This window comes from Buteo buteo, chromosome 7 (genome assembly GCF_964188355.1).
Source record: "Buteo buteo chromosome 7, bButBut1.hap1.1, whole genome shotgun sequence".
In the NCBI taxonomy this organism is placed as follows: Eukaryota; Metazoa; Chordata; class Aves; order Accipitriformes; family Accipitridae; genus Buteo; species Buteo buteo.
Genome location: NC_134177.1, coordinates 21,056,464 through 21,080,548, shown reverse-complemented (window position 1 = coordinate 21,080,548; position 24,085 = coordinate 21,056,464). Strand labels below are relative to the sequence as shown.

The following is a 24,085-nucleotide window of genomic DNA, read 5'->3' as shown; positions in this document are numbered from 1 at the left end:
GTACATCGCTGTGGTTGTTGAATATGCCATCTTTCTTTTTTTCCCCCCTGCGGCAACAGATGTAAGAAATGAGCTTTTCAGCTTGCTTTGTGTATTGTTATGCACATGCACTCATAAAGCCCAGAGAAGTATAAATATTAAAAATAGCATTTCTACCTGTGTATTCACTAGAAAGCCAGTGTGATAAAGATGTTCTGATTATCATGTCCTTTGTGGGATGAGGCTCAAATTGCTGAACTCTCAAAGTCTCCAGCTCATTTAAGACATAGCAGCACAACATGCTTAGAGAAAGCTTTTCTAAGAGCATGTGGGAAACAGCAGGAACTGGCTCATAGTTCAGACCTGAATTGCTGAGCAGTCTGGAGGTCTCAGTGCAAACTGGTTTGCATGGCTTTGTGGGGTACATGGCTTTATGGTATACACATACACCTGTAGTGCTGGCTGGATTGAGACAAGCACCCTGGCCACCTAGGATACGCTGCACTGGCCAGACATGATCTGTGACTGCTCTGAGGGTAATGGGAGGCTTTTCTTCTAGTGGAGAGTCTTAGATTTGGTGGCCCTCACAACAGATATTATTCAAACATTTCTGACTCCTTAGTAACTGCAAATGCATTTGGAGCTTCCAGTTGCTGGGATCACCTGTATTTCCTCACCCAGTGTGCTGTTTTCCTACTTCCTATCTCTGTGGTATTTAACTATTTTATGAATTTGGTGCCTAGAGCTGCAAATTCAGAGCCTATTTATTGAGTAAAGCATCAGGTATTCAAACATAATTGGGCAGGATGGCTGCCTGTGCTGCTAGCTAACATTATATATATTTTTCGTCGATTTCTTGCAACAGGTGATTATCTACATGTGGTGAATGGGGAAATGGAGGAAAAGAGACTCACCAATGTTAGCTGGCAAACAGGATGTTCAGAGTCCCATGGCAGGGATTTGTCTTTCAATCCATATTTCCTTTTTCCCCCACTCTTCCAATACACCACAGAAATATTTTCAAAGCTTTAATTCAAGTTGAAGCAAAAAATTATGCTTACAATGTAGACTGGAACTACATCTAAAAAGGCAATGATATAGTAAAGTGACAAATTCCAAGTTATTCACCCTTTGCCTGGAATTTTTTTATGAATTTAGGTGAAGTGGTTGTCATTTATTTACTTGCTGTCTTCTCTGAAGGAGAAAAATCTGGGCTTGTGTTTATAGGTTCGTTGGGTTTGAGTCATCAGTGTTTAACTCATCTTGCAGGCTGTTAATGCATTGAAATAATGAGGAGGTATGGTAAAAGGAATTTGCTTTGCATGTCTCATTGTGAATGCAATAATAAATCGGCTTTGTCCTACAAGATGCTGAGCTCCGCTTAGGAAGTGCTGACAGCGTACTTACCTCCCCATAACTTACATGCACACAGGAACGTGTTCTAGCTAAAGCAAAGCAGTGAGCTTGTCGATCTTGTGGATGTTTCCCTGCATAGTATTAAATACTGCTATCTGGCACTTCTCACTGCTGATTTAATTAGCTCTCACAGCAAGGATGCTTTGATCCAAAGCACCTTTCAGCCATTTGGCTAGGAAAACTGATAGTAAAACACCATGTGATTCTGCACTGAGACAAAAGTCCTGAAAGGGAGGGTAGGAAGTGTAAATACTTAGCAACTTTTGCATAACAACTTGAAATTAACAGATTTATGGCAATTAAAAAACCTTCTCATTCAAACTTGGACCGTGAACCTTGGCATCCTGTCCAGATTAGCATTCCTAGAAATGTCTATAGTTTCAGGATCTCTTCTTCAAAGAGCAAGTAGTGACTTTTCCTTAAAATATTCCTGTGCCCTATCTTAAGTGTTGCTGGTGTGGGATTCCCAGTGAGTTCTCCCTCTGAAGCAGTGGAATTGAGTGTCATCTTTCACCTGTGTTACTCGTGCTGCAATAACAATGTTCCCTAGAACTCATTGTTGCAGCTTTGGGGAGTTTTCCACATTGACTTTGGAAGTCTGTGGGCCTCAGTTAGTTAGCTGTGGTATTTTTCTAGGGCTCTTACTGAAGTGTTTCTCTGTGCAAGACCATGGTTGCCTGTTTAAGCAGGAAACAATGAGCTTCTGTACTGATGGTACTGAAGAATGGACTGTCCTTCAAAACAGTAGATTTGATCCTGCTTCTGGTTTTGTTTATGGTTGTTCCCTTCTCTCTTCCTTGGAGCAAATGCAATTCCTTTTTTTTCTGCTCCTTCCCTGCCAGAAATGGGAATGTTCATCCCTTTCTTTCCTACTTAATCTAACCAGCAGCTTTGCTTGCTCTGTCTGCTACCGGATTCTGCAGTAGTTCTCAGTTATGCCATGACAATGTATCAATTTCTGCTCTTAAGGCACAGTCAAACTAGGCACAAGGGCAAGTTAGCTGAAGTTCAGAAAAAATAAGTATTCGGGTTGGAGGAAACACAAGAGCGCCCATAGACCAAGTTAAGCTCTGAATTTCAGCAGCTTGAAACCTGCTTGGTATAGGGAATCTGCTCTGAGTTTTGAATGCCCAAATAATCTCTCTCTTGAATCAAGCTGATCTTAACTAGGATGAATGGTTTTTACTGTTGGTCCATCTGCTTATTTCAAAGTTATCAGTTCTGGTAATATTTACGTTGTGTTAGCCAAATTATTGCCTGATGTACTTCTGTTATTTACTTACGTATTTAGCTCAATGTGTTTCACTGGTGTAACTCTTTGTCCTGGTTTCAGCTGGGATGGAGTTAACTGCCTTCCCAGTATCTGGTACAGTGCTATGTTTTGAGTTCAGTATGCAAAGAATGTTGATAACACTGATGTTTTCAGTTGTTGCTCAGTAGTGTTTAGTCTCAGGTCAAGGATTTTTCAGCTTCTCATCCCCAGCCAGCCAGAAAGCTGGAGGGGCACAAGTAGTTGGCACAGGACACAGCCAGGGCACCTGACCCAAACTGGCCAGCGGGTTATTCCATACCATGGGACGTCCCATCTAGTGTAGGAACTGGGAAGTGGGGGCAGGGAATCGCCGGGGACTAGCTGGGTGTTGGTCGGCAGGTGGTGAGCAATTGCACTGCGCATCATTTGTACATTCCAATGCTTTTATTATTGCTGCTGTCATTTTATTAGTGTTATCATTATCATTATTAGTTTCTTCTTTTCTGTTCTATTAAACCGTTCTTATCTCAACCCATGAGTTTTACTTCTTTTTCCTGATTTTCTCGTCCATCCCACTGGATGGGGGGAGTGAGTGAGCAGCTGCGTGGTGCTTAGTTGCTGGCTGGGGTTAAACCACGACACTCCTTTTAGGAGGTAACAGGATATTGCCCTCATGAAAGCCAGTCAATTGTGGGACATATGAAATACCACAGAAAAACACCTGTTTCATAGAACTCTGCCTGTTGAGACTTCCAACAAGGTCTGGGTCCTGTTTTGCTTGCCAACAGATAAATATATGATGTTAAAGCTCTGGCTCCCTTGCAAACCTGGAATTCAGCATCTGCTGGATTACTCTGATCTGTGAGCCTGATGCATTTTGTTCACAAGATGTCTTAGCGAGCAGGCTGCTGCAGGGTGTACTGCAGGGTGTACTACAGTGTGGAGAGCAGCAGGTACCGCTGTACTGTGCTTCAGCCAACTCCATCCATAGCTGCTTGAGTTGCAGCGAGAGTGCAAAATTCTGCAAGTCCTAGAAAGATCAAGTTTCCATAGGGAGTTTCTCTGAATAATTATTTCAGGCTTGAGCCCAAAAGTAACACATTGTGTTTAATCAAACAACTTTTTTTGGCTGTGAATTGTGTATAATACACTTCCTATGTAACATCTTACTACAGTAATGATACAATTCTTATTAACCTGGGTCTGAATGTATCAGGACTTAATGTGTTCCCATAGCAATGGTGAGCTTCCACTTACAGTGACACATTTAGAGGCTGAAGTGAACCTCTTGATGGTTTGGTCTTGTCAAATGCATCTTCTTGGCCAGTCACAGAGCACTTTTCACAGGGAGTAGAACTACCATCCCTATTTTATAGGTAGAGAAGTTAAGAAACACAAAGGGAAAATGGTTGCCTGACACTACTCTCATTAGAAAAGAGATCTTGCTGTGCCCCCCTTTCACCTCTTTCCTTCCCCAGCTCTCCTCCCTTCTCGCTCACTGGAGCATCACATCTCTGTTAGCTCTTGCTGTCTCCTTTTATTCTGCCTTAGGTAAACCAGATGCTCTCTACCAAACATTAGTGTTCACTCTCACCACGGGGAGAAGACAGCTGTGTTGGTCCTCAGCTCATGCTTTTGTTTTATTAAAGTAAACCAGCATCATCTTAGGCTTATTCATCCAGTTGTGCAGTAGAGTAAGAAATACGAACTGAGGTGATACACCCTTGTAGGTGTTTCACTCTCAGTGTAACAACATTCACACAATGTGGAATAAGCTAACTTCAGTTTGTATGCATTTTGAGTAGCACCTGTAATAACACTATCAGGGCTGGGAATTCAAGGTCTTAAAAGGAGACAGGTGTGATTAATGCTTGCTATGGTTTCCTTTTTTGTTTCTTGTAGCAGAGTTCTGCTGTGGATTCTTCGTGATCCTGATCCTGGGCAACTTCTGGTTCCTCGCTGTTCTGTACCTGCTGTGGCTCTACCTCGACTGGGAAACACCATGCACAGGGGGCAGACGGTCCCAGTGGGTCAGAAACTGGACTGTGTGGAAGTACTTTAGGGAATACTTTCCCATTCATGTGAGTAAAGGCTTTCTCACAGAACTATAAACATTGGAACAGAGACAGCTTGAATAGCTATGAGCGTGGACAAATGTCTAAGGCTCGTCTTTTGTAAAATTCTAATACTTACTCCAGGGTGAACTTCTTAAAACATGGGAAGTCTGAGATTTAGTGACAAAAAGGAGCAGGGGCTGATTTTCTGCTTGGACTCTTGTGTCACAAGATAATGCCTCAGCGCAGTAAATGCTAGACCCAGTATCTTAAGACACATCTATTTAAACTTTGTTCAGCTGTAAAACAGGACAGTAGTTTAAAGTGCTCAGAAGGACATGAATTGTCATCAGTTCTGTCTCCTGTCAATGTGCAATCTCTATACTTGTTTTTTGAGAATCTTTCTGAGGTAAGTATCATAATGTCCCCCACTGTCTCTATTTTTCAGCTTATAAAAACTTCAGATCTGAATCCAAATCACAACTACTTACTTGGTTTTCACCCTCATGGGGTCCTTGTAGCTGGAGCCTTTGGAAACTTTTGCACCGGTCCAAGTTTCAAAAATTTATTTCCTGGGCTTACTCCATATCTTCATATCATGCCCATCTGGTTTGGCTGTCCTTTCTTCAGAGAATACATAATGAGTGCTGGTAGGTAAAAGAGGTAAAAGCAGAATGTCTCAGCTGTTGCTCTGTATTATAGCTTCTGCTTCAAATGTAGGGTCTATTCCTGTGCCTATAAATGGTAAGTACTTTCACTTCAGAAAGATCAATGTTGGTGCTAAATTAAACCTCTGTTTTATGATGAACTGTTGTTGCAAAACAATTTGTAAGGTTTTATTAATAGTTTTGTTAAACTATATCACTGAGCTTTTTTTCTTTCTGAAGAAATATTGCTGTTTTTCCCTTGACCTACAAGACAGCAGTATTGAGTAGCAGTTATTTACGAGAAGAACATATTAATTTATAATGTTATTAAGTCATTGCACAGACACTTGTAAAACAAATTGAGGATAATCTCTTACCTGAAGGGCTTAAAGTCCTACTCATTACAAATATCTTTCTAGTCAGAAGTTAACTACGTACTTCTGACTGAGGTCCCATGTTGCAAATTTGTGTAATTTTAGTAGAGATATAAACTCTAAAGATGGAACCTTTTTAATCTCTTCTGAGTAGTGCTTGTCATAAAGAGGTGATATTCATGACTGGTACTGCAGTAATAAAAGATAAAAATAACAAGCAATAAAGTTTGGGGAACAGAAGAATGTATAACGAAATCAGGACTAGTGTTCCCCCCCAGTGGTTTAATACAGGAGTTATTTTACTTAAATTCATTAGACTAGAGCATTTAAGTAAGTATGGTCTGGTGCACAAGACTAGGTTTGAGAGAGAGATCTAGCTCTTATTCCTGACTGCACCACAGATGCTGTGATCTCAGATAAGCTATTCAACTGCTGCATTCGTAGAAACATGCCTAGCATGTTGTTCAGGTTAATATCAGAATTGCATATCCATGTATACTCAGTATGCCAGAGAATGCCTTTCCATGCAAATATTATTTCTGAGGGGATTCTTTCAGGCTTGTAAAGTGAAGGAATTGGCAGTGGTGGAAGATGACAGTTTTAAACACTGCCTAGCCTGGAAGTCACGTTTACATGTTTTTGGCGTCTTGACCCATAGGAACAAATATTTACCTGCTAGATGAGAAACAACTTGAGTAAAAAGCATGCTAAAGAATAGTCAGCATTGTAGCTCATTTTTCACAGGTATGTAGCTGATAAACCAGAGGGGACCTTTGGTATAATGCAGGTTATCAGTCAAATCATAAAACACTTGCAAAATCTTCCATCTACTGAAAGCCATGCTCCTAGCACATTGCTTCATCTCCTAGTCTTTTGCTTCCTGTCTCCGAAGCCTGCCAGGCTGCAGTTGTCATCATTGGGAAGAGCAGTTGCAGCGCTACTGAGCTGCTGAGTGGTGAGCGCAGAAGAGTGCCCTGCATGTGGGCTGACATCTCTGCTTCAGTGGGGAGATAAATTTGTCCTGGGGAAAGACAGTGGCTCTTGCTTTCTCTTCCAGAGAAAATGCATGCCGATGGGTGAACAAGCATCACTCAAATTATTTGTGAGTCTCGGGTCAGCTGTGTTTTTCAGAGTAACAGTGACTGTGAAGACATACATGACAAATGGAAGTAGCTTTTTACTGAGGTCTGAACTTGCTGCAGTAGGAAGCAATTCCTCATGGTGGCCAGCTGTCAAAACTAGATCACAATCATCTTGCCTTTCTTGTGAGATTTTCATAATCCATGTTGTAATGTCCCTAATAGGAAAAAAAGCAGACGGGTAACAGGAGATGAAGTCTTTGCTTAGCATCCAAAAGAGCATGCTTTGATACCAGCCCTGTAAAAACCAACAACAACGCAGACTAGACTTGATCTCTGAATTGTCATTTAGACCATATTAATGCAACACAATGTAATTAAACATGGCTTCTGGGTAAATGGGACCACTGTCAGCCTTTGAAGTAAAACTTAGGGCACAAAGGAACTCTGGAGGGATCAGGTGCATATCTGTTAGGGGATTTTCCAAAGCGCCAAGTTCAGGCCAAGGCCTAAGTCGATGTTAAAGGCTTGTACAGCAGTGTGCCTTTGATTAGAAGTATTAGGAGTACCAGGAAAGCTTAATATATTCTGCTGTTTTAGCCTAAATAGACTGATGAGTGCCAGGTCCTGGTTACCAGAGAATGAGCTGATGTAGTCATTGGGAATGGTACACGTGAGCCTTTTCTTCTTCTTTGCTGCTGTCATGCCATTGCCTTAGATGGTGCTGCTGCTTTATAGCTTTGAAAAGAAAGAAGGGGATCAGCTTGGCACTGTAGATCCATGTTTGAGTTCACAAGTCCTCTATTCATTCTGTTAAACCCTCTGTGCCTGTGTTTATATGCACCTGCTGTATGGCTTTAGCTGCTGCTTCTCAACAGTATCTGCTGCCATTCAACTCTTCTGTTCTCGGGCACAGAATCTCACTGAGGGGGAGTTAAGCTGGCAGAAGAGCACACTCTTCCCTGAAGATCTCAAAACCCCTGTGATAGGCAAACAGCATTTAGCTCATCAGAGTGAAATCAAAGGACTTACCTAAGACCAGATCAGTTGCAGAGTGAGGGTGTTGAAACCAAATCTTTGAACTCTGTCCTGTGCTGTAATAATTTTGAAACATCATTTAGATATTTAAAAATATTTCTTAAATTCCACTGTACTTACACATGAAGATCCAGTGGTCACTCTTAAAATGTTTGTTCCTGAAGGAATGGTTTCTGCATCCAAGGAGAGTGTCTCGTACGTGCTGAATAAAGAAGGAGGCGGCCACGCATCCATCATTGTGATCGGAGGAGCAGAGGAATCTCTGAATGCACATCCTGGAAGTTTAACTTTGAACATCCTCAAGAGGAAGGGCTTTATTAAAATGGCCTTGAAACATGGGTAGGTTTCCCATCTGGGCTGCTGTAGTAAGCATGCTTTGAATACAGATTGATTCTTAAATATAGTTCATATTATATAGTAAACTCGTATAATTAGAATTTGAAAGAGTTACTTGCCTAAGAACGTGCAGATGTCTGGCATAGGAGCCAGTCTGTCCACCCAGATCCAATCTGGGAGTGTTGCAAACTCCCTTTGACTTTCATAATTTATAAGGAGTAGGTGTTATTAGCATATCTTGGTGTTTTGTGTCAGTTGTTTTTTGCACTAGCAAAGAGTAAGAATTATGAAACAATATTAGTAAACCTTGGCTGTTACTGCTGAGTGGAGCAGACATTCTGTTTTCTGTTCTGTAAATTTAAGTTATATTAAGATAGAATTTTCTTATCATTTTAAGCAAACAAAAAAAAAGAAAAGAGAGAAAGCTATGCCCTGTTTTATTAAATCTCTGAAAACTGTGGTCTAGGAAGACTCGTTTTCACCTTTATTCTAAATACTTTCTTTTGAAGATTGTTATTTGCAAAAGTAAGTTTCTGGGAATTTTTGGTGAAAATATCAAGAAAAACTAGCTTACTTTTTTACTATCAGCCATCAGTGTGTAACTAAACAGAGATGGTATTAATATCTTTTGAGATATTTACGTAGTATAAGCTATTGCGTTTGTTCTGGACTGGTCTAGATGTCTTGTATACTAGAAATATTGGAACCAGTGACTTGTTCCTGCTAAGCTTTCTGAACAGTTCCCGCAATTACATATTGACATGCGAAGCAATGAGAAAAAAATATTTGTCTTGAGAAATTTGTAAGAGTTTTTTAAGCTATTAACTGGAAAAAAGGTGGTCTCTGAGAAGAAGCGCTCTGTTTTCACACAGGATGCTAAGGTCCATTTTTCCTAAAAACTATTCTGCATCAAAATTCCAAGAGGCTTTCTTATACATATCACTAGGAGTCTCATAAAGGACCTGTTCTCCAATAGAAAGTAACATTTTGGTCTAATTTGTACCCAGAAACAGCACTTGCTTATTTAAATTAGGACTTTAGTGCCTAAATGAGTCTTCACTCAATTTCTGCTCAGCTGCTGATTAATCCAGTGGGATCCTAAACACTATTAGTAGCTTTTATTTTTTATCCATAAAGTTTAGAAGAATGTTTAGGTGCCTTTTTTTTGAGCATGTCCATAGATGTCTGATCTGTCAGATCAAAGATTGGTGTTTATTTCTCATCTAAACTGATTTGGATTGAGAAACCAGATACACCTGTGCCTCTCATGGCCTTGATTTCAAAAGCATCCCCGACACACAACAAGAAGATCAGGACACAAAACACAGGAATGGCCACTTCTTTCCTTATGAAGTCCTTTGTTTCAAATGATGGTCCTCTTCTTTAAGAAAAAGGCTTAGTTGTCTGGAGCATTCCACTAGGGTGATAATGCCTGTCTCTGCCTGAGTGACTTGAAACCTACACCTCACACATGGTCACCTTAACCACCAGGCTGCAAGTCATTCTGGATCTGAGCACTGGCAAGAAAAACTGCTTCTACGTGAAGCGTAGGAATCCTGACTTCATTTCTATACAGTAGGGCTTTGGGACAGTAGGACAGTATGACTCTAGCCATTACAGCTCTTGCAGCGCTGTCAGCAGTCCTGAGCTCTTGTCCAAAGACTCTGCATCCAGTAATTGCTTCTGGTTTTAACATTTGGTTTCTAACAATTAACAAAATGTGACATGAGCTTCCAACTCAGGCAGAAATGAAAGGGCGAGAGAGGCTTGCAGGAGGCTGATGAGAAGAACCACCTGCTATCAGTGCCTGCATATGTTTCTGGTGCTTTTGATCTACAGCATCAAATACTAAGAGAGGAAGGGGCAATGTGGAGCCCTGTGCTCTCTGGCCCTGGCTCCTGTACTGCCAGCACAGAGAAGCTGTGGTTCCTCAGCTAGGAACTTGTCAATTGTGGTCTGAACATGTCAGCAGAAGTCCTCTGCACTTCTGGAAAAGACATTTTAGTCCGAGGTAGTACAGATATCTGATATGAAGTGAAGAAATCCTAAAGACATGATACAAATGATGAATCAGCTAACTTATCTTTAGTTTCACAATCGTAAGTTACTTATTTCTCTGTCTGAACCTCCTACAGAGCATCTTGCAAGAGCCTTTACCAGATTAAAACAAATCCCACAGTCTCAGGGTGCTATTGCACCACAAGATGTTCCTGTTTGTCTTAGTATTGTAGTAAGAAGTAGAGTATTTACACAGCCACGGTATGTACCAGGCTTTCTGATATTTCCTTTACAGATGGCTGAGTGATATATGCTCTATTTGAGAAAGAACCATTGAGCAGACACCAGTCAGAATAGTGAGTGGGAATGATACTCTTTGGGGATCCTCAGGGTTGTGAAGCTGTAGAAGCAGTTGTTTTTTCCATACAGGTGGGCTTTGATTGTCCACAGTACTTTCTAGCCAGCTCTGTCCTTAGTGCATCCTCCTCAGGCATTCAGAGCTCTACAGTAATTCATTCTGACAATATTATAGCTAGCAATGCTGCTATTTTACAGTAAGGTTTTTCTCAAAGATAGTGTGGGCTGAATGGAGCCAAGGTATAGAAGCTAAGACTTAAGTAAAGCAAATAAAACACCTCCGTATCCTTCAGAGACTGCTTAGGATTACCCTGGTCTTTTTTCTTTAAAGTGTGTAGAATACTGTTTAGTGAAACTAAGCATTAATCAAAAAGCATATTACAGTCAAGGTTTTAAATATAGTGGCATTTTTGCCAGCTGGAGTCAACTGCACTGATTCCATTAGCCTAAGTAGTTTGTCCAGGAGCTAGTCAGTGCCCTTCCTCCCAAGCCGATTCATGAACTGAATAAGAATTCATTAGGCTGTGCAGGAGCCAAAGTGAGTTAGTGTAATTTCTGTGGGTAGGATTTGACCTCTGGTAATAATAGATTAAGGCTAGTGTTTTCAAAGAAGTCTGGAGGAAGCAGGATTTCACTGGGAATTGGACAGCAGAGGAATTTGGCATTGTACTCATGTCTGTAAGGATGTCTGGTTTTTATCACGGTTTTTGTGCTGAAATCAAGTGCGTGCATTACTCTGGTCAAAAGGGAGAGGAAAGCCAAGATCTGGTTTTGACACCGCCCACCTGGGAGCATTATAAGGTTAGCAATGAGGCTTCTTTGTTTGCCAAGGGAGAAAATGCAGTGGAACAAGGGTGGACTTGCTGAAATAGTGGTGGATAAGATCATAATCATAATTTTGATAGATACAATTATTCCTTTTTATGATGATGAGCAGTCATAAAAAGTTGCGATGGGTACCGACCAGCTAAATACTGCCCAAAGCTAGTTGTCAGTTATATGCCAATTTTTTTTTTTTTTTTTTTTTTTTGCAAACCCAAAAACCTCAAAGCAGCTGCATATCAGAAGAGTTGAATGCCTGTTGCTGATGAAGTCTAGAGCTGCCAAAGCTTTCTGTGCTGGTTATTGTGAAACCATTTCCATGCTGCTGATGTGAACCGCAGTGCAAGTGCAGGCTGATGTGGGATTCTCAGTGTGTTCATTGTTTTACAGTGCTCATCTGGTCCCGGTGTTTTCCTTTGGTGAAAATGAACTATTCAAGCAAGTTGCAAACCCCAAAGGTTCATGGCTCAGAAATGTACAGGAGAAGTTGCAAAAGATAATGGGCTTTGCTTTACCGCTATTTCATGCTAGAGGAGTATTTCAATACAGTTTTGGCTTAATACCTTACAGGCAACCTATTCATACTGTTGGTAAGTTCCCTGTGCCTTTTCTAATGCTTTTGCATATGTTTAAAAATGCGTAAGTGTGCTACTAGTATCTGTGTAAATTTATAAATCTGTTCTAAGAGAAACAACTGGTTACCGTGCATCTAAAGCAAATATGTGAGGTTTAATTTTTTTTTTAAAATGCCTGTCCTCTCCCAATTAAATGAGGGGATTCTTTTCTCCCATTCCCCTTTCTGTCCCAGGCCAAATCTTACTCTTTAGTGATTCACAGGCTTCTATCCTCAGCAATCCTCAGGGAAACCCAAGGGGCTGTCCCATCTCTACCAGAGGGCTGCAACAGCTCTGCAGCTGTTGCTGTGGATTCTGGATGCTGCAGTTATTTTGCAAGATGCCTGGCACCTTAATTTCTTAGTCCTGCAAAGAAGAAGCAGTTGGGTATTTCAGCTGATGCACAGCCGTGACAGCGGTGCTCCAGAGCAAGGCTACTGGGAGGAGCTGGTGCAGTCCTGACCTAGTGCTCATTGGGACAGGGGAGAGATGGAGGAGGGAAGGGAGAGGGTGCCTTGCAGCAGCTCTACGGCAGCCCTTCAGCAGGCTGCTGCTTAGATGGCATTGCAGCTCCCTAGGGTGTTTCCTTCCCTTTTGGTTTTTTTTTCCCCATGGAAAGATCCATTCATGTTTAATTGAGGGCACGCATGCCATGTTGACAGGCAGTTTGGAGAAGAGTTTTTTCCCCAGAAGCTTTCATGCCTGGTCATCTACTCTCACTGGAGTGTAGGACTGAATGTCTTATGATTTTTAATGGCTTTAACTAGTGCTATTGACAGCCACATCCTTAAAAAAAGTTGTGCTGGACATCACACGAAGGGAATATCTGGCTGTCTATACATTTTGGATAAATAATTTTTAGATAGGTTCTGAGCCAACTGGACTAACGAAGCTTATTTCTACAGAAAAGTAAATTGAGCTTTTCTGGTATTCCACAAGGGACATTTAAGAAGGCCCTCCCTTTAATGGAGGGATGATTTGATTTTAGTACAGATCAAATAAAAATGTTTAAGACAAAAATGTACCTCTTTTTATGTTAAATTTCATGCAGCTCTGTATCTTATCAGTGCATATAGTTAAATGTTTTAGAAAAGATTGGATTTTTAAAGCCCACATTGTGCACAGGCAGGCTAAAAATGTCACTTATTTTAAAGCCAAAAAGTTTTCAAAGCATTGGAATGAAAGCAACATATTTTCCTGCAGTTTTTCTTTGGGCTGATGACATTGAGACTGTTCTGAAGCTTAAAAAGTCTTTTACTTGGAGGCAAATCTTCATCATTGTAATATTTACTGCAAGGACAGAGGTGGTCCATGGCTAAAGCACAGGAGTGCTTCAAATCAGCAAGACCAGAGTCTTGCAATAGAATTTGCTGTATGATCTCAAGAAATCCCTTACCTTTGGTGTCTCTGTTTCCTCATGTTTGGAAACTATCACCATGTCTCTGCATTCTTGGAGAGGGTCTCAGTATGGCTCAACGTGGCTTTGAAAGTGTTAGCTCACCCCCTGAAAGCTGCAGAGTCATGTTGAGCTCCAACCAAGCTGGTTAGACATGTTGACAACATGGCAGGGTATCGATGAGTTTCCTCCTGGTTCAGAAGCCATGGTTCCTAAAGCAACAAGGTGCAATTCAGCAAAACCAAGGTCTGTGAAGTCTGAGCATTTTGGGCTTGACAAGTGAAGTACTTTTGTTTTTCCTGAAAATTGTTACTGCTTTTCAGAAATAGAATCAACTCTAAAATATCCAAGTAAGTAGGTTGCTTAAAGCTGCGCAGAAAATTAAAAAGATGAGTATGGTTTCCAATTCCACAAGAAATCTCCATTTTTAGGAGAAGAGACTGCTGCAGAAGGGCTGGGGGTTTGTTTGGTGTTTCCAGTCATGCTTCTGGAAATCTTGTATTGGATGTATATTGATTTGACTCCCCCTAAGGTATTGCTCAATCCAGGGCTGGGTTCCCACCCCTAGCCATGTAAAGTCTGAATTTCAGCACTGTGTAGGGCCTGAGAGCTGTTGGCAGCTGAAGCTGCAGCAGGAGCATGCAGAATCAGCCCCTTCGTGGTTCTGGCTAGACTTCCCTTCCCTTTATCCAACACCATCCAAGTTGAAGTGGCCACGTCTGTTGAAAGGGATTTTCAGGTGCCTTTGTAAAAGCTCGTGGGGGTTGTTTTTAACTCTCTGCTTTTCTACAGACTTCCTCTGTAGTCTTGGTCAGGTCTATTAAGCTCTCAGTGCCTCCAGTGCAAGAACAGCTGTCAAAATCTGTGGTGACTGAACAACACAAGGAGGACTGAGATCATGGGAAGCTTCTCTTAGCATATTGCAGGCTTTTTAGCCATAGCTTTTTGCAGAGGAAGAGGCTGCCTTCTGGACTTCTGTGGAATTACCTCCCATGCTCTCACTCTCACTCCGACAGAGCAGGTAGCAGGCTTTGCACAGTGCCTGGAGAACATTTCAGTTGGAATGATATTCGTGGGCAGTGGATGGTTCAGAGACACCTTACAGGTCTGGGGGTTTTACGTGCTACCACTCTCTAGGCTGAGGTAGCCAACAACATTTCTGGCACTGGTGCAGCGATACCCGTTTTGAATAAATCAGAAGATACCTGTATTTCCTTCAGTCCTGTTCATGTGGCTGTGTGGTTGAGGGCACCACTGTCCTCTTAGGCATGTCCCTCACATTGGATACCTTTAGTAATCAGAACAGAAGATGGTGAGAAGGTACATTTTTTTTAAATGCTGTTTTGAACTTGGGGTATACTACCCCAATGACAAGACAGCACATAGCCTATGGAATTGTATGTTGAAGTGTAAACTGCTCCTTCAAGGTAGAGCTTATCCCCCTTCTCATTTGCTCTTTTGCTGCCAAACTGAAATGATGGGGTTTTTAAATTCATTTTATCTGAACTTGAGCAGAAGGAAGGAACCAGACCCAGGGCTCAAGTTTGTGAAAGGCAGGATCAGGCCCTAGGGCAAGAGAATTGTGCTGTGATTCTGCCACCTTGTTGGGAGCTATGGTGGAGCTGTTACAGGAGGGAAAGCAGTTCTACTTAAAAAGAGATATCAATGAAGGTAATGCTACTGTTGTGTTTGATTTACAGTGGGAAGCCCTATCCCTGTAAAACGGAACTTGAACCCCACCACTGAAGAGATTGAACAGCTACATGCATTGTACTTACAGAAACTAAGAAAATTATTTGAAGAACACAAAAGAAATTATGGGATCCCTGAGCATAAATCTCTTATTTTCGAGTAGCAAATTACAATTTGTAATTCCAAATCTCATGGAAAAAAAGCAGTGTATGCTGAAAGATGTCTTTCTTGCAATCTGTATTTTGCAATCTGCAATTATCCTTGTGTAAGGAATAATTTTAAGAAGGGATTATTAGATGATTTATTGATTTTTATCTTACTCTTGGGGGGGGGGGGATCCTTAGGGTGTGAGCCTCGAAGCCAGTGCTGTTTTGAGTTGTCCTTTTACGTTCATCCGTACCTGAAATGCTAGTGAGAGGCTCCACACAGATGTTCTTACCACCGTGGTACCTAACCCCAGCATGAGATCACAAGCAAGAAGAGTATAAACCCAGAGAAGTCTTTGATTAGAAGTTGAGAGACTTACTGGCATGTATCAAACATGACATCAGGTTGTTCTCTGAATACCGGAAAACCCTGCTGCTCTTTCATAGAAATGGAGGTGTATGTTTTTAGCAGATGGCTATTATAAGCCATTTACATGTGAATTCAAGAATAAATAGGAGCTTTCTGCCCTGAATAGGGTATCAGCAAAAGTGGTTTGTCCAAGTTATCGAGCAGAGCAAACCCTCTGTAGGAGAACAGCGTGTTGAGTCCTCTGTGTGCATGTATATGCTGGGTGGTGGAAAGCGCTGAATAGTGTGACTTTTTTGGACAAGCTGTGCTTTGGATCATCAGTTTGGAGGATGAAGTAGCTTTGTTTGGTAGTTCCAGCCTCGGAGGACATGGCAGGCACAGGACAGGAGAAGTGTATCAAGGAAGCTAGTGTGGGAATCATGTGAACTCTACAACTTTTGCAAATTAAAAATGATCATATGTCAAGCCCTTCCACAGAAGGAAGGGGAGCTCTGTTCGTTCAGTCTAGTTCTGAAACGTCACCAAGGAAAGTGTACTTGATATATGCCTTTTCTTCCCCACTAATAGATGTGGGGAAGTATGTGGAAAGCTGTGCTGCAGTGTGACACAGCTGTAATTGCCAAGGCAGTGTGAGCATAGCTGTAGGGTGCAGCAGGTTAAGAGGGTGCTTTGTATATAAACCAGGTGCCTAAATTGGAGAGAAGGTTTATCCTAGATGTGGATATCCATTTAAGAAAGGAAAAGAAAAAAAATCTTAGCTAACCTCTTTTTCAGTTAAAATGCCTAGGTCTTGGAGTTGATGGTGTGTGAAGATAATTAGAGCATATTATTGAATTTTTTACGAGGTAAGTCCTTGTATTTGTAAATGTTTTCTGACTGCACATGGACTTTGCAGATCTGGTTTTATTGAAGTGTTTGGTTTGCTTTAAGCAGTTTTGGTGCCTGAATTTTATGTCACTTAGGTGCTCTGACAGGACATGCACAGGCTTGTTAGGCAGCCTGGGGCATCTGCTGCTGGGTCAGTTCCGCACTAGGGTGCTCCAGGAACAGCAGCACTGTTCCACAAAGGCAGTGGACACATTGTGTGCTTGCTGGGCTGGAATCTCCTTAGAAGAAACGCAGTTGGGACTTTGGGGAAAAGCTAAGATCTTTTCTTTCCAGAGTTTTAACAAGGTGAAGGTCTTTAAAGGAAAGAGTGGAAATATCTCAACTCCTATGGAGTGGACTCCTAATGAACCAAAGCCAAGTAAATATTTGCCAGACAGAGCGGATGTATGTTGGTCTGATGTGCTCCAAAAAACCCTCCAGCAACAGGTTGGTTTTCTTAGGAGACTTGTGCCTTCTAGTGCCTATCTGTCATTCAGAGGTGACCAGCACTGGGCCAGTAAATCCTGCTCTCACTTTCTCTAGGATGACAGATGTCTTTCTGGGAGCCAGGGCTGGAATTCGTGATGCCTGAAGAAGTAGCCCCCTTTTCCCTGACAGACTGCTGTCAGTGTAGCCGCAATTCACTTCTACTTGAGCTTTCTTGACACCATGTGTGCTTGCCATCCCTTCCCATGCTTTTGCTGCCTGATGATCACTGTGGTGTAGACACCTTGCTTCCTCACTCTCTGTCCATCTTTCCCTGGGTTAAGATCTCTGAAGGACTGTGTATGCATACAAAATATTGAGTGGTGGCTTATTGTTCAGCAGAAATGGGTCTTAGGAGCAGGGGTTGAGAAAGGAAGCACTGTGACTTGCATGTTTAACATGAGCTTATGGTCAGGATTTTTTCAGCTCTTGGAAGGACATGTGTCGAGGGAGGTCAAACATGGCTGGTTTGATACCTGGGAAGAGGTCTGTAGGGTCCCAAGGATTATAGTAGGCGATGAGCCCCGAGTAGTTGTATTGGTTTTGTGTGGCAAGGTTTTGGTAGCAGGGTGGGGTTACAGGGGTGGCTTCTGTAAGAAGCTGCTGGAAGCTTCCCCTGTGTTCGAGAGAGCCAATACCAGCTGGTTCTAAGACGGACTTGCCGCTGGCCAAGGCCGAGCCAATCAGCGATAGTGGTAACGCCTCTGTGATAACATTTTTAAGAAGGAAAAAGAGTTGGGATGGGGAGAAACAGCCGCCGGAGAGAGGAGTGAGAACGTGTGAGAGAAACAACCCTGCAGACACCAAGGTCAGTGAAGAAGGAGGGGGAGGAGATGCTCCAGGCACCAGAGTGGAGATTCCCCTGCAGCCTCTGGGGAAGATCATGTTGAGGCAGGCTGTCCCCCTGCAGCCCAGCGAGGTCCACGGTGGAGCAGATATCCACCTGCAGCCCAGGGAGGACCCCACGCCGGAGCAGGTGGGTTCCCAAAGGAGGCTGTGACCCTGTGGGAACCCCGCGCTGGAGCAGGCTCCTGGCAGGACCTGTGGATCTGTGGAGAGAGGAGCCCATGGAGCAGGTTTTCTGTCAGGACTTGTGACCCCGTGGGGGACCCACACTGGAGCAGTGTGCTCCTGAAGGACTGCACACCGTGGAAAGGACCCATGCTGGAGCAGTTTGTGAAGAACTGCAGCCCGTGGGAAGGACCCATGTTGGAGAAGTTCATGGAGGACTGTCTCCCGTGGGAGGGACCCCACACTGGAGCAGGGGAAGAGTGTGATGAACCCTCCCCCTGAGGAGGATGAAGTGGCAGAAAACAATGTGTGATGACCATAAACCCCATCCCCGTCCCCCTGTGCTGCTGGGGGGGTTTGGTAGAGAAATCCGGGAGTGAAGTTGAGCCTGGGAAGAAGGGAGGGGTGAAGGGAAGGTGTTCTGAGATTTGGTTTTATTTCTCATTACCTTACTCTGGTTGATTTGTAATAAATTGAGTTAATTTTCCCCAAACTGAGTCTGTTTTGCCCGTGACAGTAATTGGTGAATGATCTCTCCTGTCCTTATCTGGACCCACAAGGTCTTTGTTATATTTTCTCTCCCCTGTCCAGCTGAGGAGGGGGAGTGATAGAACGGCTTTGGTGGGCACCTGGTGTCCAGCCAGGGTTAACCCATCACAGTAGTCATTTTTGCTTAGCCAGCTGTGTGAAATTTCCTTTGGATTTGTTTTTTTGGCTGCCTGCCCTGATGAGTAGTGCTGATTATTCATGAAAGAGGTATTTGTGTCAGACCGTTCTCTCCTAGATCATCTGCTCTAATGAGAGATTTCCTCTCCTTCTCAGTCTGCTCTTTTCCCATTACCTTAATGATATAGAAGCTCAGGATATCAATTTAAAAGCATTAGCATTGGACTGAGGATGGGAACTAACACTGAATTGTTGTTGATCAAATTAGCCAAAACTTCTAGGGAATATGTGGATACTGATATGGGGGCAATATCTGGTCCTTAGGGTAACCTACAAACAGGCTTACCTCTGAATTCCATGAGAAAATTATCTGTGGGCTCTGAATACCATCCATAACTGGCACAGTTAGAACAAATAGGGATTGTGTTACTCTGACTACTGAAATTTTCATTGCTTTATAACACAGGAAGATGGAGGAAAAAAGAAAACAAAATCTCCAAGCTGCTTAAATATATATTGTTGCTCAGTAACTGCTGCATATTACTTATGATGGTCCTTCCAAACTACCTTTTATTAACAAATTGTCTAGCATATCTAGGACTATTTTAAAATAGAATATCAGTCTCTAAACCTGATAGGCATGGTGGCACCTGAGATATTTACCTCTGTATTAGTATGTGGATTTGTAAAACAGCCCTGCAATACTGAGCTTAAAGAGCCCTGGAAGCTGTAGACCCATTGTGGCTGGTGCAGGCACTAATCCTACCACTGGTGCAGCCAAGAGGAGGCTTCCCATGTTTGTTAGAGTATCAAGACAAGTCTTCAGCTGCAGTTCATGCTTGACAAAGCAAAAGCAAGCAGCTAGTAGGAATGGTGATAGCCCCCTCCCCCAGCTGTGATGAGCAGAATCAGGCGGTGCTCAGATTTCTGGTAGGATGTCCACACTTGTCCACACTTACTGGGGCCTGCTTTGTGCTCTGTTTCTCTTTGTGCCTTTTAATGACAGAGGTAATCCCAGGGAAGCTAGTCATCTCTTAACAACGTAGATGCTCTGCCTGTATATCATACAAACACTGCCTCTCCAATGTGCTCACGATGACAATGCCTGCCTGTTCCCTTGTGGGGACAGAAAGTCAATCCTCAAGAATTTTTACTTTGTGGACTACAAAGAATATTTTACACTTTGTAACTTTTTATGGTACCTGTAAAATATGAATGTCAGTTGTTTCAATGATAGCTGCGGCAAGGAGGTGTGAGATAATAAAGGTTTGTACCAAAGCGTGCTTGTGTTGACCGGAATTCAAATATGCGTCGCTGCTACTGGGTAAGGGCTTCACCCCTTGGACCTTAGGAACCTGACTGAACTCCAGAGCTCATATTAGACTAGCTATAAGGCCATGGTCATAACATGCTCAGAAATCAGGGGGGCAGGGAAGATGGATGCATTGCTCGCTGCAGTCTCCTGAGGGATGACGTGAAGCCAGGTTCCCGCTGGCAGTCCCTAAGGGTCTGAGGAAGAAGTGATCCGTGGCAGGGAAGGGCTGGGCTGCAGCAGCCCACAACCAGGACCACAGTGCCAACAGGGCACAGCAGGGAAGCTGGAGCACGGGACGGTGGGCAACTCCTCTGAGGAACTGATGCAATAATAGCTTTTGGAGTTGAATTCAACTGAAGTTTAAGGATAAGGTTTTGAATTTTAAGTGAAACTTGCATCAAGGAGTCCAAGTCTTAAGATCTGTACCCTAGAAAGAAGAACAAACCCTGCAGAGGCTCTGCTTAACTCTAGGAACCAGGGAACTAAAGAGCTGCTTGGAGTAAAAAAGTGTTGCATTTGTCTGTTGGGAAGAGAAAAACCAGCCACCTTAGAACACTGATGTACTTGAGGGTTTTTTTTAAAGTATGGCAATGTTTATACTAACAGCTGCAGTGACAAGTACGAATTCCCAAGCCTGGGAAAGGCTAATTGTGTTTTGTTACTGTTCTAATACTTTCTTCATGGAGCAATCCCACCTTGCATCTCACTATAGTACAAAGGGGAAAAATGGGTAAAAAGTAAAGTGGCCTTGGATTGCTTTGAAATAGTCTCATTATACCCATGTGTGTGTAAATGGGAGGTGTTTCATGGTTTATCAATGGATCAACATCACATCTTGGTTTTGCTGAAATACTAAAAAGAAGCAAGTTATACCCGTAAAGCAAGAAATGGAGAAAAATGAGGAATGGAGAGCAACTGAATCTTCATGCTTCTTGAAGTGCTGCAGCAACACTAATCCTGATCACAGCTGCTTGTGATAGGTAAGTGATGTTACCTCTGTACCCAGGTAGTTGACTCTGAAGGGAATTGGGTGGACTGAAGGATGTAGACAGCTTTTCAGCTGATGTTTCTTAAAGCTGATACCAATTTCATGTCAGCTGAAGTGCTGAGGCAGTGCCTGTATTGCAGATCCCATCAGTCCCTCCTCTTTTCTCAGTTTAACAGATAGAATAGAGCTGTAGAAAAGGAAGAGGAGAAGAGAAAAAGGAGGAAATTTGTTTCCTTAGTATATTCGTATGCTGGAGAAATACATCCATCTAAAAAAGTAGCTAAAAGAAAGTGAGGAACGATATCACTTATGGTTGCCTTCTATACCCCAACAGCAAGTTTCACAAATAGCAGAAGCTTGGCAAGAGCCTTTTGCAGTGCATAGATGTCCTGGTTTAACCCCAGCCAGCAACTAAGCACCACGCGGCTGCTCACTCACTTCCCCTTCCAGTGGGATGGGGGAGAGAATCGGGGGGGAAAAAAAAAAAGTAAAACTCTTGGGTTGAGATAAGAACAGTTTAATAGGACAGAAAGGAAGAAACTAATAATAATAACAATAAAAAAATTACAATAATAATAAAAGGATTGGAATATGCAAAACAAGTGATACACAATGCAGTTGCTCACCACCCACCGACTGATGCCCAGTTAGTTCCCAAGCGGTGATCCTCCCACCCCCACTCCCCCCAGTTCCTATACTAGATGGGACATCCCATGGTATGGAATACCCCTTTGGCCAGTTTGGGTCAGCTGTCCTGGCTGTGTCCCCTCCCAACTTCTTGTGCCCCTCCAGCCTTCTTGCTGGCTGGGCATGAGAAGCTGAAAAATCCTTGATTTTAGTCTAAACACTACTTAGCAACAACTGAAAACATTAGTGTGTTATCAACTTTATTCTCATACTAAATCCAAAACATAACACTATACCAGCTACTGGAAAGAAAATTAACTCTATCCCAGCCGAAACCAGGACAATGGGGAAGAGGTTCCCTTAAAGCGTGCTAGGATCAAGAAATACTTGTGGCCTTTGTATGTTTGGTTTGGCCAACATCTAATGTGGGTTCTTTTCCATCTTGGACAGTGGTAAAATTACAGCTGTTTGCCAAATGACATCTGTTTGTGCAATTTATTTCGTTAAATTTCCTATTGACATGAATGGAGCCCCATTGCTTTTTGAACAGCTATGATGAAATTTAATAACCAGAGAAAGAGCGAGCCTGGCACATTGGCTGTGAGCTTTTCTTGGCTAATGTGAATCAGCAGTGGTCTAATCTTTTCCTTCTGCAGTCAGCAAGCAGTATTTAAATATATATAATATGTTTGTTGACTGAAAACACATCCTCTCTGACCATTTGTAGAGCAGAGACTGTCCTGTAGAGACATGAATTATAGTGTTTTCCTGGGGAAATTGCTTAGGACTAATTTTTAGACATAATAATACAGACATATACGTGCTTTAAAAGGCATTGAAGTAGAAGTCCACATTAAAACAGAACGGAGGAGTTTTATTTGTTGCTAAAATTTGTGCTGTTTCTCTAAATTTGTTTGCTGCCTATGTACAAAGTGAACCCCATTTTTTCTATTTAAATGAAGCATTTTTTTCCATTACTTTTCGCAAATGACTCCTGCCCAGTAGAGCCTATTTAAACAAAGAGTCCAGTCAAAACAGGGCAGCCCGCGTACTCTGTAGCGCCGTACTTCTTGCAGAAGAGGAGGTAGGCTGGGCTGAACCATGCCTGTTTGCTTGCGCAGCTACTTAGGCGTGACCTCGGTTCAGCTCTGGAAAAACACGTTTCAGGTGAGGATGTCACTCACTACCCCAGGGGCTTGACCCCGAGGGGAAGCCAGTGGCCACGGTGTCGGTAACCGGTGCCGAGCACCTGGGTGCCGGCCTGCAGGAGAGGGCTCAGCTTGACGGCGGGCACATGGCGAACCTCACCTGCCACCGCGTGCGTGTTTTGATCGATAAACTCGAGGCACGTGTATTGCTAGACAAAGGCCTGAGGCTTTACCGTTTAAAAGTAGCTTTTTTGGTAAGTCACGTAGTCCTGGCTCTTTTTAGCAGTTTCAGGAAAGGTAGGAAACCCTTGGCAGCCAGGGAAGGAGCTGCCCCGACGGCTCGCTAAGGGCCCGCCGGTTCCCGCGGCGTCTGCGCGGGCTCGGCGGCGACAGCCCGCGGCGGGAGGGGGACACACCGGAGCCCGCGGCGGGAGGGGGACACACCGGAGCCCGCGGCGGGAGGGGGACACACCGGAGCCCGCGGCGGGAGGGGGACGACGCCGGAGCCCGCGGCGGGAGGGGGACACACCGGAGCCCGCGGCCGCCGGGGGACGACGCCGGAGCCCGCGGCCGCCGGGGCTGCGCGGGGGCAGCGCGGGCGCCGCCCGGCCGAGCCGCCAGGTGGCGCCGCCGCGCCGCGGCCGGTGGCGGGTCGGGGGGGCAGCTCGCAGCCCGCTCCGGGGGGCATCAGCCCCGCTGTCCGCCGGCTTGTGGAGGCCGCCCGGAGGCGTGCGGGCAGCGGCGGCCCCTGCCGCCGGCGGCAAGTCACAGCGAAGGGCCCGTAACGCCGGGCGCGCCGCGGGAAAGCGCGACGCTCGCACGCCCGCGCCTCTAACAACTTGCAGCGCGCGTCGCGGCCGTGGATTTTGCGGACGGAAAAACCCTTCGCGCAACTAACTGTAGGTGCACGGCCCGACGCAGGCAACCAGAAGCTCGCCGGGAGGTGGGTTCTTTGGCCGAAAGGCAAGGCTGAGGCCGCGGCGGGAGGATTAAGGTGCTGCCCTTACCCGGCCCTGTGCGCGGTCTGCCGCTCGCCCGCCTGCCGCCGGCGGGTGCTTTTAGCGGAGCGCGCCGGGCGGGTTTTCAGAAGTGCTCGCTGCAGCGAGCTCCAGGTGAAGCCAGCGTAACGTGCGACTCCTCGGAACCTGTGGAGATAAAGACCTAGTAGTCAGGCTTCTCCTAAGAGCCCAGCTTGGTGGTTTCTCCGACGCCAGCGAACAAATTTTCAAAACGGTGCTGAATTTTGGTTTTAACCTGGTCGCTAGAGTCACAAATAGGTACTCTGGGGTGCTGAGACTAGCCAACGGCCGGTCCTCGGTGCCAAGGGACAGGAGAGGGTGGGATACTCCTGGGTTTCTGCCCCTGGGTACCACGATCTAGGCCCGTACTGGCTCACGCTTCTGAAGC

The 24,085-nt window shown here is 44.0% G+C and overlaps 1 protein-coding gene across 2 annotated transcripts in view; it reads left to right on the top strand.

The window, feature by feature from the left end:
- MOGAT1 (monoacylglycerol O-acyltransferase 1) overlaps window positions 1-20,050 on the top strand; it is a 28,681-nt gene extending 8,631 nt beyond the window's left edge. For both annotated transcript variants that reach the window (XM_075031867.1, XM_075031866.1), the window contains exons 2-6: window positions 4,550-4,728; window positions 5,150-5,351; window positions 8,004-8,178; window positions 11,743-11,942; window positions 15,063-20,050. In XM_075031867.1, coding sequence (XP_074887968.1) covers window positions 4,550-4,728; window positions 5,150-5,351; window positions 8,004-8,178; window positions 11,743-11,942; window positions 15,063-15,217 — 911 coding nt within the window. In that variant the 3' untranslated portion in view covers window positions 15,218-20,050. The remainder of the gene's footprint in view (window positions 1-4,549; window positions 4,729-5,149; window positions 5,352-8,003; window positions 8,179-11,742; window positions 11,943-15,062) is intronic.
- Window positions 20,051-24,085: the final 4,035 nt, after the last annotated feature.